General features: G+C 33.5%; 2 protein-coding genes across 2 annotated transcripts in view; both read right to left on the bottom strand.

The window, feature by feature from the left end:
• Positions 1 to 11,000, bottom strand: part of LOC113394850 (sodium/calcium exchanger regulatory protein 1-like) — a 57,384-nt gene extending 46,384 nt beyond the window's left edge. Inside the window, exon 1 of the mRNA XM_064218237.1 lies at positions 10,995 to 11,000. The gene's annotated coding sequence lies outside the window, so the exon portion shown is untranslated. The remainder of the gene's footprint in view (positions 1 to 10,994) is intronic.
• LOC113393705 (cytochrome P450 4C1-like) lies at positions 390 to 13,494 on the bottom strand. The gene is made up of 11 exons (XM_064218234.1): positions 13,432 to 13,494; positions 7,011 to 7,171; positions 5,299 to 5,405; positions 4,260 to 4,350; positions 3,622 to 3,807; positions 3,026 to 3,101; positions 2,648 to 2,948; positions 2,051 to 2,119; positions 1,403 to 1,571; positions 1,122 to 1,301; positions 390 to 557 (listed from the first exon to the last, which is right to left on the bottom strand). The coding sequence occupies exons 2-11, from the start codon at positions 7,165 to 7,167 to the stop codon at positions 394 to 396; spliced, it is 1,500 nt and encodes a 499-aa protein (XP_064074304.1). The 5' UTR covers positions 7,168 to 7,171; positions 13,432 to 13,494; the 3' UTR covers positions 390 to 393.
• Positions 13,495 to 15,088: the final 1,594 nt, after the last annotated feature.

Below are 15,088 nucleotides of genomic sequence, written 5' to 3'. Positions count from 1 at the left end.
TAATAAATTATACACTTCCTTGCGAATGAGCACGTCTATTGGTGAAAATTGTGTGAAAATCGTTTTGGTTGTTTTTGTATTTACCGCGTTCAGGTAATCATACAGATAGACGCGGCGGGTTACTTACTTTATAATACGCAGTGACGACACGTAACTGTGATATTTAATTTATTAAACACTTATCTAATAATGATATTATGAATGAACAACGAATTTTACATGACACGATTAATGTAATAATAATTTTTGATTCTGATCATAATGAGTTAGCAAAGCATGTGTATTTAGTACAATCAATCATTAAGAAGCTGTAGGATTTGTATTTTAATAAACAAAATGGGGCAATGAATAAATCAATTTAATAGATATAATTTAATTACTTATATAATACGATTATTCCTCCCTTGAACCTAAAACGACTTTATAACCGTCTAACGAAGTTGTCGATATCGCAATAATTGTCCGGAGATTTTTAAAATTATCTAATGAATTTAATTTAAATTTTCGCAAGACTCTGATGACGATTGTCTTTATCAATTTGGCTCCGAAGTATCTTCCTGTAAACCAAACATTACCATTCAAGTTTATCTATGTTTTATACTGCTAGACTAGGACGTCTAGTGTAGATATTAGGTCACAGATACAGAGGTTTTATGTTCACATCCGATAAAAAGTTGTTTTGCTGTCGAAAAATTCTCAGTAGCAGCCCGGAGTTCCAGACTCCGGTTGGAAGTGTGTACACTGCCGTGAACTGCGCCTGAACTCTATCCGGTTGTGTCGGATGTGCCATCCTATCGGATTATGAGAGTAAGGGTAGTAGAGAGTACACCTGTGTTTTCACACACTTGTACACACAATATTTTTGTGTGTTTGAAGTCCCTTGAGATTGGCGGCGGCCTTGACCGAGATCGATAAGGACGACATTACCACTTCTACACTTCATTTGATTGCCCAAACTCGATGGGATATTATTTTTTGTTTTCACAGGGCATGGAAAATATTACTCAGTTTTAGGATAGCCTGAAACCAATCTCATTGACCTTCACTATTATCTTCTATTTATTCTTGTATTTATTTATACTATTAAATCACTGTTTTAAGATGTCAAGTATGCGATTTACCTAAGCAATCCATATTACCCAAACTAAAGGGAATGTAACAATATGGAGGACGCTTTTTAGTATTTTTGGGGGTAAATCTTTCAGGTTCAAATGATTCTGGATCACTCCATAGTTTAGGATCACGTTGAATGTGATATACGGGAATGACCAGTGCAGATCCAGCTGGAATTGTATATGAACCTGGAAATAAAAGTTCCTTTTGTTATTCACAATTATTCAATAAAAAACTAAAATATCTTAATAGAATGTGCAGTCTTAAGTACTACAATATTCAAGCTCACTGATAGAAATATCCTCATTAATAGTTCTCTGCAACATGCCTCCTACTGGAAATAATCTGAGAACTTCTTTAAACGCCATTTCAAGATACGGCATTTTCTTCAGATCATCATCTGTGACTGGCTTGTCGTCTTTTCCAGTGACGTTAATTATTTCGGTATAAAGCTTTTCCTGAAAAAAAAAAATATTTGAAAGCAATCGGTATTTAACAATTTGTGGGTATTTTTATGTTTACCAGTGTTTGTCCAATTGTTGAAATTTAACCCTAATCATTATTAAAAAATCGAAACTTTTTTTTATAAATTCTCATTTTTTTCTTTCCAATATTATTTCAACATTTTAATTGTAAAGCTAGTCTATACTTAACATATAAATACGAAAAAGACGAAATGGGGTGACATGATAAACAGAGGAGGAAAAGGTACCTACTGAAATGTCTTCATCAATCTATACTCAGACTATTTTTCCTACTCAGACTAATTTGCCTTAGAGGAAGAGGAGTTTTAGGTAAAAGAAGTAGAATGTGCCAAGCCAAGGAAGGACTCCTTGGAGTTAAGTTTACTTAAAACCTAATTTCACTAAATTAGATTCAGTGGTTTAGTTTATTAAGTGAGTTACCATCGCATTTATAATATTAGTAAAGAACTTACTTGACACGCTGGATGAAACGCCATCATCATCAGAAAAAAGGATGCAATTTTAGCTGACGCTTCTTGACTCTGCAAATATATCGGATGATATTACTTTTAACAATATAACAAACAATAATAATATGACATAATATTTTAACAATAGTTTGGGGCTTACTCATAATACAATTTTAATAGAAGTTTTAAAGCAGTTCTAATATAATTCATATTCCAACAAGCTCTTAAGTTTGTTATATATCTTGACCAAGAAACAATAATATTTTTATGGTGGTAAGTCTGTGTGCACGGACAACCGGGTGGATAACATCTAGGTATGTACTTATCAATTATTCTTCTGTTAAATATTGCCATACTGTATTGTGCAGAATACTTATATTGCTGAATTCTGATTTGAAGAATCAGGGGAACGAAGTATAGTATCTTAGTTTGTGTGTCTCTTCTCACAGTACTTTGACGTTATTAAGGAATTATTAATATTACTAATGCCAATCTCTATAGACAAAGGTGAAATTCGTTAATTCTTAAAATAAAATTTAAAAAGCCCCGAACTAAAAAAACTACAAGCATTATTACAAGCTTATACAAAAACAAACTTACAGATGTAAAAATTGTAAACGTTTCATCTATCAGATCCTTTGAATCGAATTCATCTGATAATATGAATCTATCTATTACACTTAACCGTGTGTTCTTTGAAGAGTCTTCATCTGAATTCATAAGGTATAATATATCGCCTGAGTTAGATAATACTTTTAATCGATGTTTAATTACGGTGGAGCTGAACTCACGAAGCTTTTCTTTGAATTGTTTCTGTTGTGTGTAAGAATCTGTTAACCAGAAAACTGGATCTATTTGTAGGTACCATTTCGTCATTCTGTCAAATACGATGTCGTAAAGTCTGAAAAAATTACCATTTATCTTAAGTGTTTTCTAAATGAATAATTATATAATTTAAGTATGTATTTTCTATGTTACTTCGGACTCATGTCTATCAGGTACTGCAAATGTGGAAGTTCCATCGTCTCTTCTTTCGACAGTCCCATAAGAGTTTCTGTAATAAAGCAAAACAAAGTCGATAAAATATAGTTTTAAGTGTAATCCATAATTCAAAATAATAATATAATATATTAGTATACATTATTAATACTAATTAATACTTTAATGTAAATCCGTCTGTCAGCTCAACTACTGGAAGGATTTTGATGAAATTTGGTACGGAGTAGCCCTGAAAAGTTGTACTCGAAGTTACTCAGACGTATCTTTAAATTAATCCCACGATATTATTGACATTAAAGGTAAGTTTTGAAGTTGAAAAGGACAAATGAGCATGTAAACTTTTAATTATATGCTTTTAAAGATACCATTCTTAATTGTAGGGCATCATATGGTGTTAAATATGGGTAGGATTAACGCTATTTTGGAAAGTTTAGTAAGGTTTCTGCCATAATTATACTAAAATGTCTTAAATAGAGGACGTGGTTAAAAAAATACGGAAACATTTTGGGAACTGCCGACAAGAAAAGCCAACGCAACAATTCAGTTTCACTTTCATTAAGTATAAAGGTACTCACGGCAAACCGTGTAACTGGTACATTTCACTATATATTTGTATACATCTGTTTCTTGTCCTTTGGGTAAACTTTTAAATATACCCAGCAGCAAGTCCACTTCTTGATTGAAAACATCGGTGTAACTTACAATTGCTCGCTTACCGTAGTTTGGTGTAGCGATTTTACGATGTTTCCGCCACAGAATACCTGAAAGTCATTATAACTATATATCGCAGGGAAATAATCTTAATCAGCCATCCAATTAAATGCCTAGCCACGTTACTAAACGGTGCAGTTCAATCAGCGGCCCGAATGATACTCAGCCAATTCATCTTTAGTTCATAGAATAGGGTAACTTGTTTTAGACTCTCCTCTTCTTAAAAATGTTTAAAAAAGCCCGACTTTAACTCTATTTGGTCTTCTCGATCTGACCGCTAACCAAAAATGTTTCGTCCCTGAGATATTAGTAAAAATGAATATTGTAATTCTAACCTTCGGCGCTACGGGATGTGCGGCAAATCCTTCGCGCCTTGGTTACTTAAAAACACTCTAGGGGTAAGACCGACAAGAACATATTGAGTCAGAATTATTAAGACGAAGAAGAGACGAGAAGAAAGGACAAAGATTACATGTTAGCCAGTTAGTTGGATCTACTTTACCTGATCCACTTAGAATTCCTTCGCCGAGTAGATCCGCCATGTATTTATATTGCGGTCCCTTAATACTAGTCTTATTATTTGTTAGGAGAAGCTGAAATTTAATATTAAAATTGTAATAATCACTTTATTTCATAAAATATGCTGAACTTAAATTCCACTAACAATCATGGCACTTAAATAGTATTGAAACACTATCTGGTCGAGGTTACTGCACTACTGTATTTTAGCTAGGTTAGAAAGTATTCTATTATCTTGCTAGTGGAGCTTTGTGAAAGCCCGTCTTATAGCATAGGAAGGCGGAAGAGCAAATGGGCCACCTGATCGTAAGTAGTCAAAACTGCCCATAGTCATTGGCGGCGTAAAAAAAATCAATCATTCCTTACATTAGCAATGCGCCACTGACCTTGGGATCTAAGATATTCTTTTGCCAAGGAGCAACACTTAGTATTTTCAGCTCGCATGGTCGCTGACGCATTGGTGGTATAAGGAATAGTTAATATTTCTTAAAGTCTCCTTGCCAAGTCTATCGGCAGTGGTGATCACCTACCATCAGGTGACCACAACATTTGCCTGTCCGCCTACTTATATTATATAAGAGAGAGGGAACGTCTCTGGGGTCAGTTTCAAAATGAAATGTCTATAAAAATACGTCCTACTAATTTATTACTTTTATTTTATATTTCTAAAAATATGAAATGTGACACAATACATTGCTTGACTACAAAAATAATAACTATATACAGTGGTATCTTCGATCTCACTTCGTATCTCATGAAATATTGAAAATCGACTTATAAGCTCGCCGGTGATTGTCAAGTCTTACCTTCGGAGAATTATCCGGAAAGTCTCCTAAAATTATTTTTCGGATTCTGAGTTATATATGTATATATATATTTAAAAATAATTCAGTGTATTGTTTGGAAAGTGTTTTATATTCTACAGAATACAGAACATACAGATTCTTGGAAGAGTAGCACAGGGTCCAAGATTTGAATTAGATGTAGAAATGTAAAAATGTTTGTAAAAGTTATTCACTAACCTTTATATCGTCCGGATGACTAACAACGATATTCAAGTCTGGTCCGATCCACAATTTGAAAACGCCACCGTATTCGATCATAAGATTTTTTATAATTTTTACGAATTCTGTTACAAAACAAAAAATATTTTATAATATTTCATAAATAAATATTAATTCCATAACAGATTACAATATCTGTGTGGTTCCTATAGGAAAGGTTAATTATAAAGTAATTCCTTTTTACGCTGGTCTATCTGAATTGTAGTCGAAAACTAAGCCATGTGGGACTTTCGGATCTGAAAGGCATCGGGATCATTTCGACATAAACCTTCGTGACCAGACCGATGTGATCCACTCGCAGGTTTTCGGTGCTCTCCGTAGAGGGCGAAAATTGATCGCGCCCCCCTTACGAAACGTACGACGGGGCAAGACAGAGTTCATTTTAAATTCATTATCTTTGCCGATATAAAATAAACAATGATTTTATACCTTGATTATATCAAGGTAGAGTACCTACAGTACTATAATTGATTGTTTTATATTTCCTTAAGTTTTATTATTACAAAATAATAAAAGAGTTGAAATAACAAATGAATGATAATTGTATTCAGATAATATCCTGTAATTTAGAATACTTGATATATTTTTGACCTATTACGGGTCAGGTATTTAATAATCCAATGATTTGCATGATAATTACGCCATTGCAATTAAATTGAAATTGATGTTGAATAACGTTAAGGTTATATGTTAAGGCCGAGTAAAGAATTATTTAACAAGCTATCCGCCCCATTTCGCACCGAGAAGAAAATTTTAATAGAATAAAACTATCGTGTTTTTTGGGCCAAGGTATTCGCTAGAATACTGAACTGCTCGTCAAAAATTCAATAAAATCAGATGAATAACTTAGAAACATTGGTTAGAGAACATATACACATACAGACATTTGGGGTGATTTTGATTTTTTTTCACTCGATCATTAATAGTAAAATAATAAGGACTCGTTTTTGAAAATCCCTCGGCTCTCATAAAATTATTGTTAATTTTTTGGAAAATTTAATGTATATTTGAGTTTAATTTACATTTTGGAGTGCAACTATATCATTTAATGCTTGATGGTCATCGTAAGAAACGTTGCCGACAGAAAATCTGGCTATAGGACTAGCTAGCATTGCAGCAGCGTGGTGGAAACATGCGACTGTAGAGGATTGAAGGTCCTACGGATCGGACATTCATGGGCTGATACTTTTTTTTTATTAACAGGGTATGTTTTTTTAGAGGCGGTGAACTTCAGATAAAACACACAAAAACTTTTTTAATCCACATGAAACTGGATTTATTGGATAGTTTTATTTTTTTTATCTCTGTTTCTTTCCTCTACCTAAGGTTGCCTGGGAGATACTACATTCAGGCCGTCTCAAGCGTCTTTCTTAAATTTGATATTTGTATGTGTTTATTGGTTTATTTTATGGTATGTATGTTTAAATATCCTTTCGGGGATATGGCTGAATGTCTTTTATTTCCATTTAAAGTTCTTCCAAAACAAACTACACTAGCATATGATTGTTTTTAGTAGTATATAATCAAAGGGATCTAAAAAAACTAATCTACGAGGACGGGATAGCCACTTACAAGGATATACAATTTAGATAGTAAAAGATAATAAATTAAAAAATAAATATATGTTTTCTAAAATATTAATTAAATGCTACTTAATTTATCTTATTTACCTTCTGGCTGGCACATCAATTTCAAAGCGTTTCCGAATAAAGGAATTGTTGGTGGACCGGGTATTTTCTTGGCCATCTTTAGAAGTCGCCGATTCTTGTACCTCCATCGCAACCAAATGCCTAAGAGCAAACCTAGGAATAATAATACTCGCCACATTTTCCTGTAACAGATAATAAAAGTGTTGTCTTTAAGTAATGGTAAACTCTCTGATAACTTTAACGAAACATCTTCAATTCATATCTTGGTAAAAGTTGTGCTTGTCAAAGGTTGGTGGCGCATTGGCGGTGTAAGGAAAAGTTCTGCGGTGATTACTTAACTTTAAGAGGCCTTGGAGACCGCTAACTTATTTAAAAGAAACAACAAAAACATTTGACTTTGTTCGCATTTATTGTACCATATCGGATGTTTTTTTTGTTTAGTAACTACATCAATTCTCCCAACCTATAATTTATATATATATATATATTTAGCTTTCGGAATAAAAACCATATAGCTTTATTTTTTAAAAAACAAAAAATTAGAACCAACTTAGGAAAACATGCGTCATTAAGAGCGTAGTTTGTAAGCGTGGGAATTTATTTTAGAACACACACATAGGTACGTTCCAATAATACAGTTGCATTGTGCGGTGTATCGTACGCATCCTCGGAGACAATTAGATGCTTGTTTTCGGTGCAACGAATAAATTAAATTTTCATTGCGCGTTCATAACGTACGATTTATAATAATACATTTAATTACAAGTAATGTATTAGCTATAAGGTTGTCACTCGGAAACATAATTATAAATCATTTGTTAGCATAGGGTGCGGTCAGAGTGCATTAAGATGCCTTATATACATTATGATTTTTATTGATTCTACTGCTCTCCTCTAACTAAATAATTATTGTTTTCTTGATATTTTAAGGTTGGTAGGTATAACGAATTAGGGCGTTAAGACACTTTAAATAATCACTTACTTAAATTTTATAAATAAAAATAATGGAGGTAAATATTAATCAGTTTTTTTTTAATTAACTAAATACTAAAGACAAATCTTCTTGGTTAAACAAGTCAATTAAAATTATTTTATATTACACAAAAATCAGGGGGGCGGCCCGTTGACGGTATCTGGTCATGAAAGGTACTAACTAAGTATAGCATCAGTACAAAATGGAATGTATATCAATCGTTTTTGCTTAGCACTATGCACTATTTTAATTAAGCATTTAAATAATTAGGAATTAAGCAGACGAACTAAACGACATTAGTTATGGGTATGAGTTGGCGTTTGTTTTAAATTTCGTATTAAGAGAAAAAATAAGCAGGATAGTGCAAAAATTACATTACATTCAGGTACATTCAGGTATTAACTATGTTCATCCTTACAATTTTGTACTTTTAATTCGACATTAGGGGAAAGTGGTTATCCTTCGTACACTTTTCAGATTTTATTTTTTTACTATGTGATTAATTGTCGTATTTACCTAGTTTATGTGCTTAAGTGTAACAAATATATTATAGTTTGTTACAAAAAAGTCCAAAACTATTATGACAAAAGGTTAAAGGGTTATAGGCTTTTTTCTACAAAAAGTAAGCAATATTTAAATAAAAATTACTATAATATTGTGTGATATAATAGAAATTTAACACGGTGAACTTATTATTTACACTTTTGTGTCCCCATTTAACCAAAAATACATGTATAAACTAGCAGCTAAATAGCTTAAAAAGTGTTAATAGAAAAGGTCGATTTCAGTGTTTGGAGTGATGTTGACGATGAATTTACTGAGTTATTGATACATATTTTATAAATATCATGCGGTGAAACTTGAGATCTATCTATTAAGATACTGAATGTTTTTTTTTCATCCATAATCAATGTTCCATTTTTAAGATATTTTGAAAATAGTAAGCGCTATTTAGGCGTTCCGCAAGGACTGTCCTCTTAAACAGATTAGCTCGAGCCTACAATGTAATTAAAAAATCAAAAATTTAGAAATCGTTCATAATTCAATAAATAATTATATGTAGATAACTATTTAATAACAATCACAATTGCTATCTATTAGGTACGATTAATATTATTAATTATCCAAATTTATTTATTATATATAACGGAGCGTGGTTACTTTGGTTGTTGATTTGGATAATTAGGTAATCGAGTAGTTGGCAATAATGTTTGATAGCTGATTTACTTTTAAGAGCGGGTCACCCCTAATGGAGTTGTAAGTGTCATGGCAACGCGCGTCGTTATGTTTTGACAAGCGATTCGAATGCGATGGTTGCTTGCAAACCCATTTTGCTCTTAATCGAGATGAATTATTGTAATCCATTGATATTTTTGTGGTGTGATTGTTGAATCAATTAATACAGTGATTAGACGATATTAAATACGTTTTATTTTGTGAATATCTCCATTGCACGCCCACATAGTCTTCCAAATGTCGGATCAATCCCCGAACCCAACCGTTCGGCATCCTGCTCCTCCGACATATATAACAATAAATTTTATTTAAACTTTTTTATTTTAACATTTAATAAACCGACATTCTTCTAGCTACCGTAGCAAATTATTTTTATCAAGGCCTCATATAATAGCAATTAGAAGTGCAATTATTAACTTGTGTAACAATCTTATAATACTTATATAAAAAACAAGACAAAATATATTTGTCATGTTTTTTTATATATGATAAGATTGTTACTTCTGTTGGATGTTATGAGTAATTAAATAACAATAATAAGTAAGATATATGAAATACCCGAAGTTAAGTCATGGTATCTTTATTTTCGCCAGTCGACACGGCGCACCACACCCTGAGTGAGTGTGCTGCGTGGGGGCCCTAGAGGCACACCCAGGCGGCGACTGTAGGCGGAGACCCCTCGCTACCGAGCATCGTCAACGAAATGCTCGGTAGCGAGACGTGCTGGTCGGAGATGCGCTCCTTCTGCGAAAACGTGATGTCGCAGTAGAAAGCCGCGGAGCGGGAGCGGGAAGAGGATGCCGCTGCAGACCCGCTCCGCCGAATACGACCGGGGAGGAGGAAGAAGCGCTACGCGCACCTTCTCCCCCCGCCTCAATAGGCGTCGCAGGGACTAGGGGGTGTCTCAGTACCCCGAGAACCCCCTCTAGGTGTTGGAGGCCCGCATAGGCGGGCCGACCGTCAGGGCGTCACGGTAGCATGCGCAAGCGATACCGTGGCGCCCGGCGAAAGACGAAGAGGGTACCGCTGGTTTTTTAGTGGGTAAACCCGGCGTACCTGGGCGCACTCGGCGTCCAGGGCTCCGGGGAGTCCCACACACCCCCCCACCTTCCATCACGTGGGGGAAGCGCGTATCGCGTTCTTCCAGCGCGAAAAAAAAAAATGGTATCTTTATTTTAAAATAATCTCTAAAAAAAGACATTCATTAATCTGAGATCAATTCTGTATCGCTACTACAAAAAAAAATCAACTAAATGTATATTTTCGTTTGTTTCGAAGATGTTAATTTATTTATTTATTTATTTAACTCTTTATTGCACACCAAATATACATAAAGATACAAAATATATTTTCTTTAAAAGAAAATTGGCCAAGCAAAAGGCGGTCTTATGGCTTATAAGCCATTTCTTCCAGACAACCTTTGGGTTAGAAGGATAATGTGTATGGAAGACGGCAATATGGTGGTGCAGTAAAAACTTACATTATGAAATAATAACGAATACAACTCAATAAATATAGCAAATACAAAATACAAAAAATACTAATAAATAGAATATAAAGCAGATTATAGATATTTATAAATAAATCATATATACATACATATATCTATATAGTATATGTAATAAAAAAAATAAATAAATATAATATTATTAATAAATATAATAGAAAGTATAATAGGATATTAAATAACTGTATCTCAAATGTCATCATTATTAGTGTCCAAATAGAATTTCTTCAGAGAATTTTTAAATATTTGTAACGATTTAGATTGTCTTATGCTTAGCGGTAAGTTGTTCCAAAGTGTTATTGCCTGCACAGTGAAGGACTGCTTATAATATTTACTGCTATAGGTAGGCAGTTTTAGGATGAGGCTTCGTGATGATCGTATATTTGACTGATCTCCAAGAAATTCGAATTTCTCCTTCAAATAACAAGGAGCGGTCGGATTAAACAACACACAGTACAGAAGAGAGAGAGTATGCAAGTTTCGGCGGCGGCGTATAGGGCGTTAATCAAAGTATCAAATCTTATAAATAATAAAAATAAAATAATAATAAGCCGAGTAAGCCGATTTTTGTCCCAGTGATTATGGGATTGATAGCTGCACATAAAAAAATCGGTTATGGTCTTATTTTAAAGAACTCCAGCCTTAGACGTGCAGAAAATTAAAGAGGATTCTTGATTGCAATTTAGTAAATTGTTACGATTTATAAAATAATTAATTTTAGAGAGCGGAAAAAAGCTAATGTCTGGGTAGAGAGCGGCGCTATGGCTGTAAAAAAATAAAACTAACGTTAAACGTGCGAACAGACGTCGTCAGCTTAGAATGAAATTAAAACCTGTCATAGGTTTCGAAATTTATAAAAATCTGTTGAATAAACGAGAAGTTCCGCGTGCGGCCCACTTGTATTTAATGAAGTATTTAAGTTCATATAAAGCTTAACAGGTGTTACCTCATCACACCCGAAGGCGTACCTGATAACACTTAGGTCCAGGCGCTGTTACACACTAAAATTAATAATGATTTTTGACATTAAAATAGTTTGTGTTTTCACGCAAAATAATAATAACAGTACAACGTCAGTCAACTAAAATGTAATTATTAATTTTCCAGATAATTAGGTCCACTTTATAATATAAGATTTAAATGATCTGTTAACAGGAAGAAATAAACAATCTTGTTATTTTATGGTGGTATGTAATTTATGTTTGTGTAATTAGATATTTGTTGTTTTATTCTATTATATACATAATTGTATAGTGTTGCCTTCACTTTTAAGATTTACGATATATTTATAGATATAAGAAGTATATTAAACTGACTTTGTAAAATAATGTTGACGTTAATTCGGGGCAGCCCCAACATCATTATTAAATTAGTCAATTATTAATTTAGAATAATTTGCAGGACCGGATTTAATACCTTAGATACCCCGATAAAAGATTGCCGTTTTCTACCCCCTGTAAAGCATGAAAATTATCATGAAATTTTTCATCTATAATAATTAAATTGTTTTTTTTTTTTTTAAAGAAGCTTTTCAACCAAGATTTGTCATCTAAATTTTGTCGACCAAATTACGATATTTAATATCTTGTAATAAATGTATTATTGCAGTAGGTTTTGTGAACGTTTTGGATTGTCTATCTTTACGAGTTGGCTGTATAACTGATACATAATATATTATATCAGCAATGGCATGATAAACTAGAATCAATTGTTTATACATAAAAGAAATATATATATCTAGGATAGAAATGTCAGCTAGCAGGCCAGCTAAACTATTTATATTATGATCACCTATGTCAGATGCAGGTCCTAAAATTAATTTATGATAAACAGAATGGAATTAAAGGCAATGATGTAATTCTGTAAAAGTAATATCTTTGGAGGATCTATCTTCAGAATGCTAGAGCACAGTGTCAAATTTGGGTTTTAAACATTTAATTTACATTTAAAATTCATCTCATGCGTGCGTGTAGTTGCCTGCCTGTTGGATAATTTTCACGTGTGTATTTCGTCAACAATGATAAGCTCTATAACTTTTTTAAGCGTGACTGGGAAGTTGTACAGAATTGGTATATTAACGAACTATTGCTTTTGTAGTTGGTCTACTGATAGTTTTCTTATAATGTTGTAAGGACAGATAAACGACCTAAGCAATATTAGGAATGATGATGATTTCATAAGATGATGAATGAGAACGACTACAGTTTTCATATATTAATTTATATGAAAAATTAATGATACGCCCTTTTGGGCAGTGGCGTGATGTTATACAGCTTTGGCTTCTAGGGAATTGGGCTATTGCCCAATATAAAATGCAAAATATTTTTTCAAATACAACTCTTTGTTCCAGAGATTAGTGCGTTCAAACAAAAAGATTAACAGAATCTTCAGTTTCATATAAGTATTTATACAGACAATTTTGAATGAATATCATGTGAATGTAAATTATAGTTTTTTCGAATTTGTATGTTATGTAAATATTAATTTACCCATGATACGAAATATGAAATATTTTTCAATTATTATAGAACATAAACAAGCTTAATTAAAAAAAAAAAAAACTACTAAACACCTTAATAAAAAATTAATAAATTACTTATAAAATATTTAAAATATTATTGGATATAAACCACAATATATTTAAACTATATTTTTTAAAATATAACCGCTATGATTATTTGCAACAATTTTGAGATATTAGCATTAAATAAGAGATGTGGACTTACCTTAGAAGACGTTTCTTTAATGACAATTCACTTGTCACTGTCACGGCGTGCTATATTTTAATCGTTAGTCGTATGTGGATCGAAGGTCGGTGGTATTATTTACTACTCGTGCGCGATTTCTAAATTAGATATTTTTGTACTAATATCGCTTAGTTTAACTAATATTTGTGTTGTCCTGCGTTGTTTCTTGTGTATTACTTGTTGTAAGGTAAGTGTTTCTTTAATAATTTAGTAGTTGGTGATGGAATCTGAGGAGCCCCCTGAGGGGGCGGAGGTGACTACATAAGTCATGATTTTGTGATGTCTACTGATACTATAATTAGAAAAGACTCCAAAAAAAGTCTTGAAGGCTGCCAAACGCTCTCAAACCGCTGCAGAGAGTATTCTAAACAAACGGCATGCTTCCTCTCCTCCTAGCGCTTCAATTCAGCACACATTCACACTCCTCGAATTTACTGGTACTAAATTGAAGTATAACGACTCCGATCAAGACCCTTTTATTGTCCACGCCTCACGAGTGGAACCCGACCCATCAGCTGGTTATACAATTAGCTTACTTAAATTTGCTCAAATTATTTATAGAAGCAAGGTCTCTGGTGTTCTCAAGGGAGGAATTAAATCAGCAGGACGCAACCGTGTTGTTGTTGAATTTGTGAATGCTTCTTCTGCCAATAATTTCATTGACAGTCCATTGTTCCAGGAGCTTAATTATAAAATAATTATCACAGCTTTTCACATTACCCGAATGGGTATTGTGAAGCAAATCCCCATCGACTGGTCTATGGAGGAGTTCCTTAGTAGTATCGAATGCTACACCTCTTGTTGCCGGGCTATAAAAGCAAGAAGGCTGAACCGTAAATCTGTCACTGATGGTCTTTATGGAATTTCCGTCTTTAGAAAACTACTTAAATTTTCAAAGTACAAATGCCAAGTCAAAAAGGGAATTATCCTTGAACAAAAGTAAAGGCTGGTTTCGTTTCTATGAGAGTCTTTCTCCCCGAACCCCTTTTTCACTTGTTTGGAAAAAAATAAAAAACTTCCGAGGTTCTTTCAGTGATAGTATTCCTGTTTCTAACGATCCGTCTGTCTGGCTCTATGATTATTTGGATAGACTGGCTCCACCTTTTGTACCCCCTGAAAATTGTTTTCCTTCATCTTCCCCTTTTCCTCCTTCCTATGATCGAATGGATGATCCTTTTACATTTGATGAGCTTTGCTCTGTTTTAGACAGTCTTCACGACTCCTCCCCTGGTATTGGTGTATGGTTGATATTGTTCTGGAAAATGAGACCATTCAAGTAAAAAATAATGTAAAAGTTTTGGAGGTATATTTTGACTCTCGCATGACTGGCACGGTCCACCTTAATTACATTAAGGAAAAATGTGAGCTTGGGGCAAATGTTTTGAGGTCTCTTTCAGGTGTGTGCTCATCCCTACACTCAGAAACTCCTTTATAACGCCATTGTTCGGAGTCATTTTGATTACGGGTCATTCTTGCTTGAACCGTGTAATAAACCTGTTTTAGCCGATTGGGACAAAATTCAAGCTAAGTGTCTCCGCATCATTTGTGGTGCCATGAAGTCCTCCCCCATAAAAGCTCTCCAAGTAGAATGTCTGGATCCTCCCTTATTTCTTCGTAGACAATGTCTTTGTGATAG

This window comes from Vanessa tameamea, chromosome 21 (genome assembly GCF_037043105.1).
Source record: "Vanessa tameamea isolate UH-Manoa-2023 chromosome 21, ilVanTame1 primary haplotype, whole genome shotgun sequence".
Lineage (NCBI taxonomy): Eukaryota > Metazoa > Arthropoda > Insecta > Lepidoptera > Nymphalidae > Vanessa > Vanessa tameamea.
This window is presented reverse-complemented; position numbering and strand designations above follow the sequence as displayed.

Excerpts from the sequence above, each read along its gene's own strand:
- LOC113393705 (XM_064218234.1), bottom strand. The coding sequence starts at position 7,167 with ATGTGGCGAGTATTATTATTCCTAGGTTTGCTCTTAGGCATTTGGTTG. Across the intron at positions 5,406-7,010 it reads ATTGATGTGCCAGCCAGAAG|AATTCGTAAAAATTATAAAA; the intron begins GTAAATAAGATA and ends GTTTTGTAACAG. Across the intron at positions 4,351-5,298 it reads GTCATCCGGACGATATAAAG|CTTCTCCTAACAAATAATAA; the intron begins GTTAGTGAATAA and ends ATTAAATTTCAG.